Here is a 20,643-nt window from a genome sequence, read left to right on the forward strand (position 1 = left end):
ACTGCTAAACAGCTGTGACGCAATAGGACACCTGTCTGGGTACAGCTGATACACAGCATCTCAACCGTACCTCACTGACCTACTCGCATGTTTCTCTAAATTATGCAAAGACCTTGCATGGCACAATATCATAAAATATGTCTATTTTTAGAGCACAGAGTAATGTTTGCAATGATATACGTGAAGTTTAACAATCACAAAAGAATAATAATAAGCTACTCATTGTGGAAGGGACATGGTGAAATTAAATCTTACTTTGAAAAAAACAAAAACAAACTTTTGCCGATATCTTCGGAGTGGAAAGATGCACCCCTTTCAAATTTTCCATGATCAAAGAGAATTCTAATACTCATGTGGAGCAGAAATCACGACTCAGGGTTCCTTTGCACGCAAGTTATTTAAGGTGTTTCAACTGTACACATGTCCCAAATGTACTCAGTCTACCCTACCTTTATTTTCTCATTCCGTGCAATAACTGGATATCGCCTGCAAAAACAATAAAATAAAATAGACAACAAGTAGGCGGATTGCCAATTATTTTATTAAAATAATACACCCTCCTGTTCTTTTCTTCACAGATAACTTCGAACACATCCGATAGAAAAGAAGAGTATATGACCATCTGTTCATGTGAATGAATTACAGGAGTGAAACTAAACACACAGACAAATAAACGATCACTGATTGACAGGCCGCTTCAAGATCCATCAATAGACTGCGCAGTGAAACATGTTAACCATATCTGAGCAATACTTAATACTCCGTCCATGTGCTATATAGGGAACAAGCACAAATAGATCGTTAGCAGCTAAACGGGTCATTTTTACTCTCTGGGTGGAGAAGGCAGTATCCATCTGTGCTTCCGACGGGCAAAAATACTTCCAGCTGTTTGCCAGAACATTTCCTGATCGACGCGGCGAGTCTGGACAAGTCTGGACCCTAAAACAGCTCGGTCCGTTTTTATAGCGACTGTACATGAGAAAGTGACTAACAGAAACTCAGGTAAAGCTGGAGGAAACTGTCTTTCATTTTAAGCGTCTAGAAATGCTCATATATAGTGTCAAAATGCATTAGCCTATATCAAGCATTACACTAGCCTGTTGGAAATAAAAACAGTTCAGGGAACCCTGTCAACAATGGCATGCAGGTTGAAAAATGTCGGTCTCAAGAACGTTTGTCATCAGATTATGTATTTAAATGATTGACAACAGTTTGTAGACTAGTTATCAAATGTTAACTGTTAATACCAACCGAATCAAATGATTCATTGAAGACCGTGTGGGCTATGTAAACCTGTTGTACAAAGACGTCAACAATGGCATGCAGGTGAAGTACATTTTCGCGGGAATGACTGAACGATCGAGGCTGTCAATCAAATTTATAACTCTTAGCTCGTGTGGGCTATGTAAACCTGTTGTAATAGATAAATTAAATCCAGCGGTTCTAATGATGATTAACATCATCTGAGTCGCGGGAACAGTCTTATGAAGAGGATCATGCTGATAAACGTGAAGGAGACGACGATTAGCATCAGCCACAGGAACCAGTTGACGGATTTCTTGGCGTGCTGCTCCAGACGCTCTGATTCAGTCTTCAGCTTCTCGAAGTTCATGTCGGCCTGACGCATAGACTGAGTGAGAGTCTGAGGAGGAAGAAGAGCGTTTACACTGTGTTCACTGTCGTTCAGTTTAACAAAGTTACTCAGAGCATGTCAAAGGTTTGGTAACAAAGTCATTCAAAAAAGCGTACATTAGTTTATATACTGATTTGTAAGGCCATGTTGCTGTAATAACAACATCACACTTAGGTCTGAAAGCGCAATAATTAGTGTAACACTAATGTAGTGCTGCCCTCTAGTGGTCACACAACAAATAAACCAATAATACAGTAAGAACCTCTCTTTTTAGGCAGCTACTTTACATTTTTAAATGCACTTTATTGTGGTGATTTTCACCCAGAAAAGTAATCAAATAATAATTAATAATACAACAACAACATAATATGACATTACAAGAGAATATTATTATATGAATATATTATATATGTGAAAATATTTATAAAATTATGTAATATATATGTATGTATTTTTTTAATAAAGTTGAATATCCTGATTTAAAAATGAAAAAATCATTCCAAAATTTTTTTTTTTTTTGAGCTGGCAGTAATTAATTTGAGGCAGAAGAATAAAGTATAATAATATAATAATAACAATAATAATAAGAGCAACAATACTGTAATATAAGCATGTAATAATATTAATAATGACATTATTTTATTATTAGAATAAAGTATAATAATATAATAATAACAATAATAATAAGAGCAACAATGGTAATATAATATAAATATGTAATAATATTAACAGCAATTTTATTAATGGAATATATATATATATATATATATAATATAATATATATATATATAATATATATATTATATATATATATATCTATATATATTAGGGCTGTCAAATGATTAATCACGATTAATCACATCCAAAATAAAAGTTTTGTTTACATAATATATGTGTGTATACTGTGTATATTTATAATGTGTATATAAATACACACAAATGCATGTATATATTTAACTAGAAAATGTTATGTTTATATATTAAATATATTTATATATAATATAAAATATAAGAATATAAATATACAAATGTATAACATGTAAATATTTTCTAAATATATAATTTATGTGTGTGTATTTATATATACATAATAAATATACCCTGTACACATACATATATTATGTAAACAAAACTTTTATTTTGGATGTGATTAATCGTGATTAATCATTTGACAGCCCTAATATATATATATATATATATATATATATATATATATATATATATATTATCAGCAACAACAAAGTAATAATAATAATAATTATTATTATTTTTATTATATTATTATTATTATTTTTATTATTATTATTATTATTATATACTTATTATAAGAACCAATTAAAAAACATTTAATTTAAAATTATTACTACCAACAATGTTACAGTTATATTCTTTTGCACTGCCAGTAATTAATTTGAAGTAGATAATTGGTGACCTTTTTTTTTGCTAGATAAAATATATTACAGCAACAAGAACTGAATGTCATTCAAGAATGAGAGTGATAAAATATGTTGTTGATTAAACGATGTACACAGTTTATTTTTGCTCTCAGAGGATGGTCACTAAGGTCCTAAATCTGCACTATTCTATAAACACCAGATGAACTAGAGCCGTGTAGAGAGAAAAGCACCAGACCTGGTTGTCCTGCTTGATGATGTTCTGGGCCGCGAGCGTGTTGTTCTTCAGGTTGCGAGCCAGATTCAGCATGTCATCAGCCAGTTTCTCCTGCAGGTTGTGATGATGCTGCAGAATAGCGTCCAGCTCTGTCGCCGACTGCCGCTCGTCTACAGGAATACTCCTGAAAAACCAGCAGAAATAACTCAATACTGTAGATTCCAGTGACACGTTCACAGAGAAAATCAATGAGAGAGCGCCACCTACTTTCTCTGTCTGAGATCCGTATCCAATGAACCTAACCAATGATTAATCACATCCAAAATAAAGGTTTTGTTTACATATGTGTGTGTGTGTGTATTGTGTATATTTATTTTGTATATATAAATACACAATACATACAGTATACATCTAGAAAAAATAAATAAATAAAATTTATATATATTATATATAATATACAGTACACACACACATTATATATATATATACACATGCATGTGTGTGTATTTATATAGAAATAATAAATATACACAGTACACACACACATTATATATTATGTAAACAAAACTTTTAATTTGGATGTGATTAATCGCGATTAATAGTTTCACAGCAGGCATGCTTAATAATTTGTAATTTAATTTCATAAAATGTAGCATTTAAATTAAAATAGAATATACAGCTTACCAGAACTTGACACAGCCTGTTAAGAAAAGCACAAAATGTACATTATATATATATTTTAAGGACGTTTAGATTTAGATTTTATGAAGCTACAATTCTAAGATGTTTCCATAAAAAAACCAGATTAGTAGCTGAAAGAGCAAAGTGTCGTACGGTGCTCATCAGCTCCTTCCTCATTTCTCCGGCACATCGCGCTTTACTCTGGATGTGCACCGTCTTACTGGCAGGCGTTCTCTCGCTGGATATCGTAGGCGTCCGTCCAGGAGCCAGAAACTGATTGGCCAGAGACTTTTCTGCTGGAGACGGCTAGATACAAAGCGTTTCTAGTTACAATCATCTTACTGTCACTGAGCAAGTGCTGACCAAATATCATAATCACTGACCAGTTTGTCTGCCTCTAAGAGACCCTTGAGGAAGTCCACCTTGCGGTTGTAGTCCGTCAGTATTTCCGGCGCTGGTTTGCTGAGAGAATAAATCAAATATAAATCAAGACTCATCATCTACATCAATATCTGTTCATATCACAGCTGTAGGAGAAACACTACTAGCCCTTTTTTCATCTGAACATCACACAGACGTTAATATATTTCTCTTTCATACTATAAATGTTGAAATGGTTATGTTTACACTTAAAATATGTGAATCATGAATGCCTGTAATCTTAAATAAACTTACCTGGGACTCTTTTTAAGGGCAACAAGCATCTCCTCAAGAGCACCAACGTACGAAAAGACAAAAGTAAATCCACTGAATATGATTTTCTGCTTAAAATGATAGAGAGGATATTACATTGAAAAATTAACTAATCAATTCTAGCGCACTAGGCGTAAATATGAATATGAATACGTAAATATGAATGTATGTCTTGTTTTTGACACGTAATTCATATGTAAATGGCGTTGGCAATATTGCTTTGTTGTATCGTGCAGAATACATAACGTTTACTTCAAAAGCGCGGAAGTACACGCGAATGCGGGGTTGTTATGAATTACCTTCTCTAGTCTCCATTCTGTCTCGTTCCTTTTCTCTGAAGCCAGAGATTCACAGCGCGATAATAACCTGATAAAATTGATCTCGAGTCTGGACGTGGCCATATTTGACGCTCAAAGCGGAAGTCGCGTGAGGTTTACGCACAACAAGGCGGAACCAGAGCGACAACTGAAGAGTCCTTGTTGGTTACGCAGGAACGGTGGGTAATAACGTATGCGAATGTAGTATAAATTTAAAAACAAACATACAAAACACGTGTACTTGTAACTTACGTTCATATATATAGCTTAAAAATAGGTAATGCAATCTGAGAAAACTAAAAGCAAATTAAATGTCCCCCGTGATGATGCAATATCTCTTCCCTTTCAAAAACAAAACAAAACATGGTTTTACTACAAAAAACAAAACAAAACAAAAGTTTCTGTAGTTAAACCATGCTAAACATAAATTAACCATGATTTTGATATGCTAACCATAGGTTAACCATGGCATTTGTGGTAAAACTTTGGTTATACAAATAGTAATCAATATGCCAAAAAAAAAAAAAAAATCCTTGGGGACGCAGGAGCCAATTAGTAATCAATAATGTCCGTGATGATGATTTAGCAATTTAAAAGTGTATATAAAACCAGGTCATAATCTAGAGATCATTGATGGCATCAGACTGCACACCATTGGTAAATGAGAAACTGCAATACATTTATATATTTAGGATCTATATTATTATTATTTATGCAAAATTCAATTCATTTAAAAAGAATACCAAATTATCCAAACAATATGTTAATCATTATTTTGTTTCTTTCTAAAGACACGTTTTATAAGGACAGTGATGGTACCAGACTGTACAGGACTGCTAAGTGTTAATGCACCACATTAAATTTATACATCTGAGATCTATTCAGAAGATTGCAGTGAAGATACATTATAGCTAATGTGTGCATTTTATTTGTATTTTTCTCTGCTGTTCCTCCTCAGATCCACTGACAGATCCTGAATATCTAGAAGTTCAGCCAAACTCTGTATATGAAACACCTTCATACTGAGAGATTGTGTTTTATTTCTTGCTGTTAACTTCAAATGATCAGAATTGATCATTTTTATTTATGTCTCTTTCCAAGCTTCTAGCTAAAATTAGGTTTTAAAAAATGAAATGTAATGGGATGTAGTGACAGCGGCTTGTCCAGATAATGATGTCATCTCCGGATCTACATTTTCCAGTTTTACATATAGTTTAAACAGGGTGGAACAGAGCAACGAATGAGTCTGTCTAGGTTACGCAGGAGCAGATGTTCTGAAAATGTATTTAAAAAGGCAAAAAACAGCAGGTTTCAGAGAAAGAAGAATGTTTTAGAATAGCCAAGTAGAAGTCCAGTGCTAATTCCAATAAAAAAACTGGTGGACTGGACTTGAAGCTGGTCTTCAAGTTGCACACAGAAGAGCCGCCTGATCAGTCTGAAGCTTTTTTGCAAGGGAGAGTTAGATAGGATCTAAGCTGATTGAGTTTTCATGATATTGCTGTATAAAAAGCAAAAAGTGCTTCAATCAAATATTAGCTGAGAGTTGTGTGCAGTTGGGAAATCAGGTTATTTTAAAGAAATACTTCACACAAAAAGGAAAATACGCTGAAAACTGACTCACCCTCAGAGCTTCCAAGATGTAGATGAGTTTGTTTCTTCATCAGAACAGATTTTGAGAAATGTAGCATTATATCACTTGTTCACCAGTGGATCCTCTGCAGTGAATGGGTGCCGTCAGAAAGAGAGCTGATAAAATCATCACAATAATCCACAAGTAATCCAAACAACTTCATCATTAAGATGCTTTTAACATCAAACTGTTTCAAGTCCATAATCCATAATAACACTTCCTCCATTAAAAAGTCATCTTGTCTGAATCAGGAGAGAAATATGCACAGATCAAACATTATTTACAAGTGAAAACAGTCCAAAACAGTTATAAACACACGTGTCAATGGATTTTGATGAGAGGACAACAGTGGATGGGCTTTCTTTTGGGAGGAAGTGTTATTATGGATTACATTTGTCCAGATACAATGGTTTAAAGTTAAAAAGTGTCCTGGATTTTTTTTCATAAATATTCTTTTTTTTTTTTTTTTCTCAATAAAATCAACTCAAAAACTCAAATAAAACAACCAAAAACAGCAACCATAACTGGAAAGTTATTTTTAACATCTATAACAAGAACTCGATGAATCATCTGGATATGATGCAACCCACATGGTATACTCCCATTCCTAAAGAAAAAAGTATATTTTGGCAACTTCCTTTATTCTATATTAGATTCATTAAAAAATAATAATAATAATAATAACATTTTATTTATTTAGCATATTTGGTCTTGCCATATTTGAGTCATTTTTTACTCTTTAACCAGTAGCAGTAAATAAACAACAAGCGCCAGCAGGGCCAGTTTAAGTTGAACTTGCGTCACTTCATCTGATTTACAGTATTTGGGCATTTCTGAAGCTCAGCAGTAGCACTTCCTCTATGAATTGTTACAAAAGTCACCCACAATCCTGAACAAAACCTGAACACACGTTCAACAAGCTCAAGAATGAAGACGCTGCTGCTTTCACTGCTCTGTAAGTTTATTTCTGTGTGATTGAGTGTGATTCTGTCTTGATCAGATGATCTCAATGATCTGTTTTCTGTTTCTTCAGGTCTGTTTGTGTGGAGTCAGTCCACAGATGCTTTAACTGATCAGCAGGTGGTTTTAGGACAGAATGTGACTTTAGCCTGTGAGTTTAATTTAAAAGCTGTTATTTGGTTTGTGACAAAACTGCCAGCTCGCCCAGAGATGATACTGCGAACATATGGATCCCCCCAACAGGCTAAATATTACAACAACAAATTCATTAGAAAATACTCAGAGGGAGGCTGGAGCCGCTTATTAATCAATGAAGTTAGTGTTGATGATTTAGGAATTTATTACTGTATAAAACCAGGGAATGATCTAAAGGTCATGGTCAGTGATGGTATCAGACTGCAAACCACTGGTAAGTGATAAACTGCAATACATTTACACAACTAAAATCTACATTATTATCATTATTTATGTTGTAAATTTATGATTTTGCATTACAATTATCCAAACTGATTATTTCTGTGATGACAGTTATGGTCCAGACTGTACTCCACTGGGGTGTGTTTCCCAAAAGCATTGTTAACCATCTATGGTTGTAACATTCAAGGTGTTTCTAGTGCCCAAAGTTTCTGTTCGCAAACAGCATTGCAAACTTAATTGTATGGTTGGATCTACACTTCTCCACCCGTGGTTAGAAGTTTACTAACTATCCGAACAATACATTAATACTTTGCTTTTCTAAAAGAAATTTCTCTCAGTAACCGTACCAGACTGCACAACACTGGAAAGTCACCGGCGATAAATTTATTCTTTATACATACTAAAAAAACCACAAAGAAAAATACATACAATTATTAACAATAAGAAACCAAGATTAAATCAACAACAAAACATTTCTAAGATAACGGAGAACAAAAACAGCTACAGTGAGTAGTCATCAGATTCCATGTTTGTATTTACAACAAAAACCTGAGATTACTGGATAATTAGCAGAAGTTATCACTCCACCGCTTGCTTGACGTCATTAACGTCAGATTTTAACCGAAGGACAGATGTGCAACAGAATTCCTACATTTTCGTGAAACAGTCATGAGCCTGTTTCTCTAACGCATTGTACTATAAGTTACTGTGTTGTTTGGGGAACGCACCCCAGGTTATGAATGAATGAATTATACATCTGATTTCTATGTTATTATTGTTAGTAGAAGCTGTAGTAGTTTATCATGTAATTATTAGGGGCCAAGCACTGAAGGTTCGTAGGCACCTATTGTATCCGTTGGCATTCTTATTAATCTTTTTTTTTGTTCCTCTGATTCCTTGGCTCAAGTTGATTTGATTACACTATATGATGTCATTTTCCATCTTTAAAATTTTCCCGCCATTTTGAATTTTATGAAGAACTTATTTTTTCAAACTCCTCCTAATCTGTTGCTCTGATTTTCACGAAAATTGAACCAGATCATCTTCATACCTTAAATCGAATTTTTAGTAGTGCTTGTGAAAATAAGCGTAAGGCTGTATCTCAGGGATCCTCAAATCTGGACCTCGAGATCCACTTTCCTGCAGAGTTTAGCTCTAACCCTAATCAAACATACCTGAGCATGCTAATCAATGCAAGTCAATGTCTTTGGGATCATTAGTAAATCACAGGCAGGTGACTTTGATCAGGGTTGGAGCTAAACTCTGCAGCACATTGGACCTCCAGGACAAGGTTTGAGGAACCCTGCTGTTTTGAGGAACTCGTTAACGCTTTATCATATTCAGACCAAACTTAGTCCATTTCATCATAACCATGACCTTGTCAGGGAAAATAAAGGAGGATTCAGTAGTGAGTGTAAATCTCAGTTCGTTATTAAGAAAACAATAAGAGTAGTAGCGTTGGGTCAGACGGGAGCAAGTGCATGAGGGTCCTCTCCTGGCAGATCAGGGACGCAGATGGGCAACCAGTCTTCCGTGGAGCACGAGAAATGGAACGACCATGAAGACAACACAGGAACCAGAACAATCACGCAGGAACAAGACAGCCAGAAACAGGACGACTCACAGTAAACTCCAAAATGATCCGACAAAGACAGGAAGTGGGATAAGAACATATATAGGCAGGTGAAAGTGACTGCAGCTGTCTGTGGTGATCAGGTGAGTGGTAATCAGTGGCCACGCCTCCAACACAACCAAACACACAGAGAGCATGAGCCAGCCAATTCAAGAACCGTGACAGTATCCCTCCCACTAGGAGCGCCTCCTGGCACTCCCAGGAGAACCTACCCGTCGATTGTAATCATCGATAAGGGAGTGATCCAGTATGTCCCTTGCAGGAACCCAACTCCTCTCCTCCGAACCGTAACCTTCCCAGTCCACCAAGTACTGGAATCTGCATCCCCTCCGTCTAGAGTCCAGAATACGATTTATCGTATAAGTTGGTTCCCCATCTACGAGTCGCGGCGGGGGAGGAATCAGAGCAGGCAGATTAAATACTGAATTAAAAACTGGAAATAAAACCCAAAATCACTGATGAAAGCCACACCCATATGCTGGAGGTAGTTTGAGGCAGACTTTTACTGGACTAAGGATCTTGGCAACAGGGAATGGACGAATGAATTTAAGAGCAAGCTTATTACACACGGAGCGAAGAGGAATATTTCTTGATGAAAGCCACACCTTTTGACCCACGACGTAGACAGGAGGCCTAGACCGGTTGCGATCGGCTTCAGCCTCGGTGCACTCCCCCACCTGGAGCAGAGTCTCACGGGCTCTATTCTATGTGTGACGACACCTCTGGACGAAGGTGTGAGCGGAGGGGACCGCGACTTCGTATTCCAGACTAGGAAAAATTGGTGGCTGGTAACCTAAACTAGCTTCAAACGGAGAGAGGCCCGTGGATGACACTGGTAACGAGTTATGTGCGTACTCAACCCAAGAAAGCTGTTGGCTCCAGGAGGAAGGATTCTTGGACACCAAACATCGCAACACTCTCTCAAGATCTTGGTTGGCTCGCTTGGATTGTCCATTGCTCTGGGGATGGAAACCCGAGGACAGACTCACACTCGCCCCCAGTAATCTACAAAACTCCCTCCAGAATTTGGATATAAATTGGGGCCCCCTGTCGGAGACCACATCTATCGGGACGTCATGTATACGAAAGACATGATCTACGACAGCCACCGCTGTCTCCTTATCAGAAGGCAAGGGAATAAAATGAGCCGCACCAGAGACTCGAAGGGACTGGCAGCGGTTGGAGCAACCCACCTGGAGGTCGATTAACAAAATCGAGCGCAATGTGGGACCAGGGTCTCGAAGGGACTGGCAGCGGTTGGAGCAACCCACCTGGAGGTCGATTGGAAGTCTTACCACATGCACAAACCGAACAGGCAAACACAAAATCCCAAATGTCGCAAGACATACCTGGCCACCAAAATCGTTGCTTTACCAAAAATTTGGTTCGATTAACTCCTGGATGACATGCCACATTGGAGCAATGACCCCATCGAATAACATCTGACCGAAATCTCTCAGGCATGAATAATAAACTCGGTAGACCGCCGGGCAGAGGAGTTACCCCTTCTAAGGCAGATTTGACCTTTGATTCAATCTCCCATGTGAGTGTGGAAACAATGAGTTTCTCAGGTAAAATGCACTCGGGAGTAGACGGGCGATTGGAGTGGTCAAAAACGCGTGACCAAGCATTGGGTTTGATGTTCTTAGATCCCGGGAGATACGATAGGGAAAAATCAAAGCGTCCCACCGAGCCTGCCTGGAGTTGAGTCTTTTAGCTGATCTGATATATTCCAAGTTCTTATGATCGGTCCAGATGATAAAGGGAATCCCTGACCCCTCTAACCAATGACGCCACTCCTCCAATTCTAACTTGACTGCCAACAACTCTCTGTTACCAATGTTGTAGTTACGTTCGGCTGGCGACAGATGATGGGAATAAAACGTGCAGGGATGCATCTTGTCATCCGAAGGAGAGCGCTGAGAAAGAACCGCACCTACCCCCACCTCTGACGCGTCGACCTCCACCACGAACTGACGTGAGGAATCAGGGGCAATCAGAATGGGAGCCGAAAGAAAGCAGCTTTTGAGTTTGGTAAATGCAGCTTCGGCTGCACCAGACCACCTGAACATCATTCGGGAGGAGGTCAAGGTCGTCAGAGGCGCAGCTAGTTGGCTGAAATTACGAATAAAACATCGGTAAGAATTGGCAAACCCCAGAAACCTCTGTAGGGCCTTACAGGAATGTGGACTTGGCCAATCTACCACAGCCTTATAACATCTGAATGATTTGGCCAAAAATCAAAAGTGGTCTCTTTAGATTCAGTGAAGCATGCCGAGTCGAACCATACCCAATTTTCCCATGTCAGCCATTTTTGGCGTCGGCCATTTTGAATTTTTTTATAAAAAGCTATATTTTACCAACGCACTGGCGTTATGAAACTCGGTTTGTGTATTCAGCACCATGCTCTGATGGCACTCAAAAGGCTTGGGGACAGCACCACCTTGTGGTCAAACTGTGTCTGAGGCTGCATCTCTGCAAAGCTTTGACATATTGACACCAAACTTTGTATTTGTGCTATTGTCACCTCACACTGACCACGCCACATCAGTTTGATAACAGGGTCACCTATTGGTCAAAAGTGATAAACCATTCATTAACCATTAATAATTAAATTTCTAAAAATTCTAATAACATTTCAATACATTGGCCCAATGTAATAAAACTGGTCTCAAATATTCCTTGGGTCATGCCAAGAACAGAGATACCAATTATGCCATAGTCAATGTCAATGAACAGTATTTATAAGGCAGTTGTTGTCAGCTCGGTGAACAGTTTTGGAGAATTTGATGTTCCCCATTCAAAGAGATTTTTTCTTTTTTTAACTCCTCCTAGATCGTTTGTCTGATTTTACCCAAATTCGAGTCAGATTTGAGTGTGCTGACAAAAAGTTATGGATTTTGTGTCGATAGATGAAACAACAAAGTTGAGGCATGATGCCAAAATGACTCTGAAGCTGTATCTCTGCAAAGCTTTGACATATTGTCACCAAACTTTGTGTGTGCCATTGTCACCTCACATAGAAAATACCACATCGATTTGAAAACAGTGCCACATATCAGTCAAAAGTGATAAGCCATTAAATCACATAACTGGAGGTTGTATTCATGATCTTTCAACCATTTTTACTAAAATTAATCTAAAACGGCTTCAATTACTCATTGCTGCAGTTGGTCCGATGCTCCATGCCACGCTTAGCTCCTCATTTTGCCTCTGTTGTGATTGGGCCCCTTAATAAATGCTGCTTGCAGCTATATTTGTTTATTATTTTTGTTTAATTTATGAAATTATATTTAGGCAGATTTATTTCCAATCTAAATTTAAAGAATGAATTCCCTTTATTTAATAAGTTAAGTAACTTTCCAAACATTAAATTAATACTTTGCTTTTCTAAAAGAAACATCTCAATATGACAGTGGACTTACCAGCCTGCACACCACTGGTAAGTCACTGGCAATAAATTTATTCAAAATAAATAAATAAAATGGCAAGAATGCCTGGCATTTATTTAATTTTTCTAACAATTATACAAACATTATAGAAGTTAGTTTACGTGGCTGTAGAAGATAAAACTTGGTATTTTTCTCAAAAACACAGAATCTCCCCCAAGTGGCAATGAAACAGAGGAAAAAAATCCACCACAAGATCAGACAACACTTCAGATTCCCATCATTATGTTAAGTCTGTTGACTGTTGTGCTGTTTGCTGCAGTAATAGGTGAGTAAAAAAGTCAAGACCATCATATATTAAAATCATGCAATGAAAATGATCACTAAGCTTTAAAAAATTTTGTACATTTATTATAGATTATAGATTTTATAGATGATATTAAATAATTAAAACATTTATAATAACTATATTCTAAATTATATATGAAATAATAATTAATTATACATACATTTAATATTTAAGTACAGTTTTGTTTGTATTACATTTATTGATTAATTTAGCAGCATTTAATCAAATATCATTGTGCTATTCTAGGTTTATTAATAATGAACCATAAACTGTCTAAGGAAATACCTAAATATGCCAATGCTCATCAGGTAAGATGTTTCTTATTGCTGTTATTATGACTGCTTTTGCAAACTTTTTATATTCCAGAAAACAAAACAAAAAATGTTTAATTAAAAAGGAATGTGTAAACATGATAAATGATAATGTCTTGATAAATGGAAATAAACATCTAATGTATCATTTTTGTTTGTCATTCGTTTAGATTTCTACTATGAAGTTTTGTGAGAGTAACAGAGGAAAAACAGATCCTGCATATCTAGAGGTGCTGCCAAATATCTAGAGGTCCTGTTTGAAACAGTGTTGATTTATTGCTGTTTGCTTCAAATGAGCAGAATTCTGCGCTGCTTGAGCATGTAATGAAATGATCTGCACTTGTCTGTTCATAATAAAACATGACTAAAATCTGTCTGCAATGAAAATGTCCATCAAGTTTTATAATAACGTTTGCTTTTGAAAAAATAAACTTTGTAATGTTTTTGATTGTTTTTTTTTTGTCTTTTGCTGGGTTGCTAAAATCTGATTGTAATGGGATGCAGCAACAGTAATTAGTGCATTCGCTCTGCTGATTGATCATGTGACAATGAATGTAATATGTGGATGTAACATAACAAACACAGCTTTTCATTTCACAAGACATTAATTGATGGACTGGAGTGGTGTGGATTATGGACTACTGTGATGTTTTTATCAGCTGTTTGGACTCTCATTCTGACGGCACCCATTCACTGCAAAGGATCCATTGGTGAACAAGTGATGTAATGCTACATTTCTCCAAATCTGTTCTCCTGAAGAAACAAACTTATCTAAACCTTGGATGTCCTGAGGGTGAGGAAATGTTCAGCAATTTTCAGTTTTGGGTGATCTATCTCTTTAATAACAATAAGTTGTCCAGTCAATTCGAGTTCAGCCGCAACTTCTTATGAAGGGAGTGGTTTCCTTTTATTTCTTAAGTTCTCCAACACTTTCTCTCAGATTCGCAAATTAACCATATTACTCTACATTAATTAATAAGTTCATGCCCAGATACTCTTCAGTAAGTTTTAAGTTCATGCCCAGAATAAGACTGAATATTGTTTAAAGTGAAAGTTAAGTGATGTGTGGCCAAGTAGGTGACCCATACTCAGAATTTGTGCTCTGCATTTAATGTGCACACACACACAGTAGTGAACACACACACTGTGAACACACACCCGGAGCAGTGGGCAGTTTGGGGTTTGGTGCCTTGCTCAAGGGTCTCACCTCAGTCGTGGTATTGAAGATTGGAGAGAGAGCTGTCAGTGGTGGACGAAGTACACAAATCAAGTACTTGAGTAAAAGTACAGATACGTATAATAAAATATGTACTCCATAAAAGTACTCCTTTTTCAATTTTACTCGAGTGAAAGTACAAAAGTACTACATTTTTTATGTACTTAAGGGAAAAAAAAGTACTGATAGATAGATTTATTTTGCAATTTTATGTAGGATACTTAATTTAATTTTATATTAGCACATATTTTTTATAATCTTATACTGCTCAAAATGCCTGGGATTTTCCCAAAATAACCAATATATGGAGTCAAGATATATTTTTGTACTACGTTGATGAGAGTGATGTACGTTAGTAATGTTCACTGTGAAGCTTACACTGCCATGTTCCTGAGAGGAAACAGATTTGACCATCTGATTTTCACCAGTAAGATAAAAGTGTTTCAAAGTTAGTTGTTTTCCAGAACATAACAGTTATATATGACAAGGGAATAAGGCCTTTAGTTAGGAATAACATTTTAAGGAAAATATAAATATATTTTCATAATGATTTTTTTCTTTATAAACCTTGTCTGTGGTGTAAAAAAAACAAACAAACAAAAAAACACCCAAATGCCCCCAGAGGGCATCACTTTCCACTTTGATAATTGCTGTAGTTACCATGTTCTGAACATCACATCCTTTCTTTTTCCCCCAGATATAATCTATCTAGGTCAGGGATCCTCAAATCTGGACCTCAAGATCCAATTTCCTGCCGAGTTTAGCTCTAACCCTAATCAAACACACCCTGATCATGCTAATCAATGCCAGTCAATGTCTTTGGGATCATTAGAAAATCACTGGCAGGTGACTTTGATCAGGGTTGGAGCTAAACTCTGCAGCACATTGCAGGGCAAGATTTGAGGAAGGGGGATCTAGGGGGTTGAAAAAAAATATTTAGACTTTATATCTATACCTCAACTTATCACCAGCAAGCTTGACAGTTAGCATAAGCTAACAATATTTAATTTTCAATATGGTTATGAAGAAACATTCATAGCCCATCTGTCAACTCGGCTAGTTAATACAAACAATATAAAAAATATATACAGTTGATAAACAATATAAAAACAGACATCACACGTAGTGTTTTAATAAAACTGTTAACATTACGGCAGCGGGGAATTTGAATGTGCATGAGTTATTTTATTTAATCTGTTATTTTAATGTTTCCTTTTTTTACCTAAAACATGACACGGATGCTGATGTGTCTGCATTCAAGCATTTCAGTGGGTTTAAATAGATCCACCTTTACAGCAGATTTAGTTCACAAACAACTGTCAGTTTTGACCTAAATATGGTTTTCAGTTACAATAATTAATTCTAAAAACGACATTAGTAACTTATTTTTAGCAGCTTCAGTCGCGCGCGCGCTCACAAGATCTCCCGGTTGTGAATTCAGTCCAATAGAGACTCGCACTAAACGGTTCATTTGAATCAGTGAGTTGTCGACTCGAGAACAGCTGCAATCGGATCATTATAATTCGTAAATGAATCATTTGGTGCGATTTGTGAACCGATTTAAAAGATTCATTGAAAAGAATCAGTTCGTTCTTGAATCAGATGGAGCATGTGATCTACTGAGCACGGGATATATTCCGACTCTCTAATAAGGAGTAACGATATGTTTTAGTAAAGTACGATTTTTTTTTTATGAAATGTAGTGAAGTAAAAAGTACGATCTTATGCTTTGGAATGTAGTGAAGGAAAGGTAACCAAGTTAGGCTACTCAAAAAAAAAAACTACTCCAGTAAAGTACAGATAGGCTACTTGAAAAATGTACTTAAGTACAGTAACGAAATAAAGCTACTCCGTTACTGACCACCACTGAGAGCTATACATTTACTCTCCCCCCAGCACGAGACAATTCCTGCCGGACTAACTGACACTCGAACCCGCAGCCATCGGGTTACAAGTCCGACTCTCTAACCCAGAGGTCGGCAACCTTTTCGGCATGACGTGTCATTTTACATTTTTCTGGTTAACCACTTGTTTTTTTAAACTTTTCAAAAGTTTCTTGAATAACAGATTTAACAGCGCTCTGCTTTTGTCAACAGTAAACCCCGCCTACTTTGATTTGATTGGCCATCTCAGTCATTTTGACATTGACGAGCACTGCTGAGGTTTTGATCTGAAGCACCTAGTACGTCAGTATCACTGATAGATCAAGTTAATTCTCACACTTTAATAGTATTTATAGCTCCTAACAGACTGTGTGATTATGAGAAGTTATAACCTAAAAATGTACGTCAGTATCACTGATAGATCAGTGGTCAGTATGCAGTTTTCTCTGTTGCTCGCATGCCAGCGATTATCCCTCTGTTCTGCTGTTGGCACGCGTGCCGTAGGTTTGCCGACCCTAACCATTAGGCCACGACTGCCCCACAAACAGAAATAATCTAACAGAAATCATTTGAAAAGACATAATCTGAATGATCTGTGTGTTTCTGTACAGATCTGCTGCTGCTGCTGGCGTGTCAAACTACAGAGAGTTTAACTGATAAATGGGTGAAATTAGGGCAAAATGTGACTTTAGACATTTCCTGAAGCCACCAGACTCTGTAGTAGTGATTCTGCCAACTTTCTCATCAGATTCAAGATCTACTTTTGTACAAGATGAAGGATTCACAGACAAATATTCAACATTAACTTTGAGCCGTTTATTTATTGGTAACATATCTATTGATGAATTAGGAATATATTATTGTGCAAAAGCAAGCATCTCTCTACAGCTCAGTGAAGACACCAGACTTTACATCACTGGTAAGTGTGTATAAAATCATCATGATAAATCTGTTATCTGTGAATTATCTAAAAACTGTTATAATGCACAAACAGCATTAAACTGGTGCTGTTTAAGGACTATTTCAAAAAAGACACCAACAGTACAAAAAAACCACTGGAACACAAAACCAGTCATAAGGATAATGATACATAATTATGAAATCATGAATAAATAAGGTTTCCATTAATTCATGGTTTGTTATGATTAGGACAATATTTGGCTGAGATACAACTATTTGGAAAAATCTAGAATCTGAGGGTGCAAAAAAAAAAAACAATCTAAAGTGGAGAAAATAACCTTTAAAACCTGTCCAAATGTTCCTTTTCAAAAAGCCTTAGCAATGCCAAATACTAATCAAAAATTAAGTTTTTAATATAGTTACATTAGAAATTTACAAAATAAATAATGGAACATGATCTATCTTAATATCCTAATGATTTTTGGGTGATAAAAGAAAAAAATTCATTTTGACCTCATTCAATGCAGAGATTTGTTCATTGCTAAAAATAAACCAAATTGCATCACATATAACAGGTTTTGTGGAAATAAAGGCAAAAATACCAATCAATGAAGGGGAAACTGCATTTGGAAAGTGAACACACAAATGCACAAATAAAAAAAAAAGCTATTATAAAACTCAGAAAGACATACAAATATAAAACATAAAAAACATAATAAATCAAAAATAAAACAATATTATAAAACTTGATTGACATTTTAATTGCAGACAGATTTTTAATAATCATTTTCTTCATGTCCAAATGTTGAACATTACAAGATTGGAATAAGCTGGTAGTTTAATCAAAAACCATATGGGAATCTTACATTTAAATTCACATGGCTCAAGCATCTCTCAATTCTGATCATTTAAAACCACCTGCAATGATCAACACAAGCTCTCAGATGACTGACTCCACACAAACAGACCTGGCTGAACATCTAGAATTCAGGATCATTGAGATCATCTGGTCACGCTCACCAAACATCACACTCAATTCTAAACAAAAATAAAAAAAAAAAAAAAGCAGCAGCGTGCTTCATTCACGTTCATTGAAGAATGTGTGTTCAGTAGGAAAACATAATTGGATTACTAAACTTTTTAAACTAAACTAAACATTTTAAACTAAAATCAATATCACATCAATATTTGTATAAATGTGACCCTGGAACACAAAATCAGTCATAACGATAATAATACATAATGCCTCATTTTGATAAAAATAGGATAAATATGCATCTCACCTTCTTCAAATCTGAAAATTGTAAAAAAATATCTAATCAAAAAATTCTAAAATATACATTTTCTTTTGGTATGGGTTTATTAGGATCATATGCTGCAGATTAATCAAATAACAACTATTTCGAAAATCAGCTGTCTGAGTCATGCCATACCAAAAAAAAACATGAGAGATGAAAATAAATCAAGAACAAAGACAGCTATCTTTAAAGGCTGTCCAAATGAAGATTCTTGCAATGCATAAACCTAATCAAAAGAACATTTTCAGAGATATTTACATTTTTAATTACACTCATAAAAAAATGTGTTTTAAAGGAACTTACATCTATACTTAATATCCTAATGATTTTTGGTATAACAAGAAAAAATTCAGTCAAGGTTCTTTAAAGATACAATGTCTTTTTTAGCTTTTGTAATCTGAAGAACCATGTATTGCATTTTCTCACTTACCAGTGGTTTGCAGTCTGATACCATCACTGATCTTTAAAGCCCAGCCTGCTTTTATACAGTAATAAATTCCTAAATCATGATCTTTAAAGCCCAGCCTGCTTTTATACAGTAATAAATTCCTAAATCATCAACAGTGACATTGTTGATTACTAATTCACTCCTGTTTCCCTCTAAATATTTGTTGCGGAATTTTTCATCATAATAATCAGTTTCTTCAGATCCAAATGTTCGCATTATCATCATTGGACGAGCTGGTAGTTTCATCAAAAACCATATAGCGGCTTTACATTTAAACTATTAAATGCTAAACAGTCAATATCTGTTCAAAAACCAATGCTATTTCAGTTAGAAGCTTCATATGTACTGACTCCACACAAACAGACCTGATATCAACAAAAACAGATCATTGAGATCATCTGATCAAGACAGAATCAACACTGAATCACACAGAAATAAACTACAGAGCAGTGAAAGCAGCAGCGTCTTCATTCTTAGCTTGTTCAATGTGTGTTCAGGTTCTTTGTTCAGGTTGATGAAGTTTATAACTAACAACTAAGGAAAATGCCAAATTCCGTATCTGCAGAAAAGTTAAATATTGTGAAAAGGACTCACTGAAATGAAGCAAGTTCAACCTGGTGCCTTTTACACTCTAAGTCATGCCTCATTTTGAACTCAGGAAACACCTGCACCTTCCTTTAAATCAGTCTCAAAAGTCTAGTTATGTAAAAAATCTTATACAAAAAAAAGATTGCTGAAATATACAGTTTTCTTTGGACGATCATTGTACATCTGCACATATGCTGCAGAGAATCAAAATATCATTCTGTTAAGGCTGGCTGTTCACATAGCTCTGTGTCCAGACCAATTAATAGACAGGCAAGGGAGATGAACTGATAGAAGAACAGCAGTCACAAGTACAGTGATAACCGCACCCTGGAGATTGATTGTGAAACAAAACCCTTCAAAAATGTGGGGGAGTCAAAATGAAGTGTTATGCAGCTGGAGTCAGTGCTTCAAAACCCATTACACAAAGACGTAAACAAGACATGGGTTTCAGCTGTCGCATTCCTTGTGTCAAGAGGCTTAAAACAACAACATTTCAGAGAGCGTTTATTTTTTAATAACAGGACATGGAAGTAAAATGAGTTTTCCAAGTTATGTGCTCTGATGAAAGTATATTTTGCATTTTTGGTTTGGATATCAGGGTCCCAGAGTCAGGAGAAGGTTCTTTAAAGAACACAATCCACATTTCTTGAGGTCCAGTTGTAATCTCCACAGTCAACCTTGGTTTG

General features: G+C 36.0%; 2 protein-coding genes across 3 annotated transcripts; one reads left to right on the plus strand and one right to left on the minus strand.

Annotated features, from left to right (window-relative positions):
- Positions 1 to 1,292: 1,292 nt before the first annotated feature.
- Positions 1,293 to 5,081, minus strand: LOC122141680 (vesicle transport protein USE1). Its single transcript, XM_042749626.1, has 8 exons — positions 4,919 to 5,081; positions 4,601 to 4,651; positions 4,309 to 4,387; positions 4,079 to 4,231; positions 3,929 to 3,944; positions 3,512 to 3,542; positions 3,266 to 3,428; positions 1,293 to 1,642 (listed from the first exon to the last, which is right to left on the minus strand). Exons 1-8 carry the CDS (start codon positions 5,017 to 5,019, stop codon positions 1,460 to 1,462), a joined length of 777 nt encoding a protein of 258 aa, XP_042605560.1. The 5' UTR covers positions 5,020 to 5,081; the 3' UTR covers positions 1,293 to 1,459.
- A 2,147-nt stretch (positions 5,082 to 7,228) lies between these two features.
- Positions 7,229 to 14,067, plus strand: LOC109047208. Of its 2 annotated transcripts, XM_019064916.2 has the most exons (6): positions 7,249 to 7,520; positions 7,599 to 7,934; positions 12,973 to 13,017; positions 13,173 to 13,292; positions 13,560 to 13,621; positions 13,795 to 14,067. In XM_019064916.2, exons 1-6 carry the CDS (start codon positions 7,493 to 7,495, stop codon positions 13,870 to 13,872), a joined length of 669 nt encoding a protein of 222 aa, XP_018920461.1. In that variant the 5' UTR covers positions 7,249 to 7,492; the 3' UTR covers positions 13,873 to 14,067. The 2 variants fall into 2 exon arrangements, with proteins under 2 accessions (XP_018920462.1, XP_018920461.1); XM_019064917.2 differs by lacking the exon at positions 12,973 to 13,017 and having other exon boundaries at positions 7,229 to 7,520.
- Positions 14,068 to 20,643: the final 6,576 nt, after the last annotated feature.

This window comes from Cyprinus carpio, chromosome B22 (genome assembly GCF_018340385.1).
Source record: "Cyprinus carpio isolate SPL01 chromosome B22, ASM1834038v1, whole genome shotgun sequence".
Classification (NCBI taxonomy): Eukaryota; Metazoa; Chordata; class Actinopteri; order Cypriniformes; family Cyprinidae; genus Cyprinus; species Cyprinus carpio.

Bases quoted from the DNA above. Each gene is read 5' to 3' on its own strand.
- LOC122141680 (XM_042749626.1), bottom strand. From the start codon at position 5,019: ATGGCCACGTCCAGACTCGAGATCAATTTTATCAGGTTATTATCGCGC. The intron at 4,388-4,600 runs GTAAGTTTATTT...TTATTCTCTCAG, and splicing joins GCCCTTAAAAAGAGTCCCAG to CAAACCAGCGCCGGAAATAC. The intron at 3,429-3,511 runs GTAGGTGGCGCT...CTGGTTTTTCAG, and splicing joins ACGGATCTCAGACAGAGAAA to GAGTATTCCTGTAGACGAGC.
- LOC109047208 (XM_019064916.2), top strand. From the start codon at position 7,493: ATGAAGACGCTGCTGCTTTCACTGCTCT. The intron at 13,018-13,172 runs GTAAGTCACTGG...TCAAAAACACAG, and splicing joins TACCAGCCTGCACACCACTG to AATCTCCCCCAAGTGGCAAT. The intron at 13,622-13,794 runs GTAAGATGTTTC...TCATTCGTTTAG, and splicing joins AATATGCCAATGCTCATCAG to ATTTCTACTATGAAGTTTTG.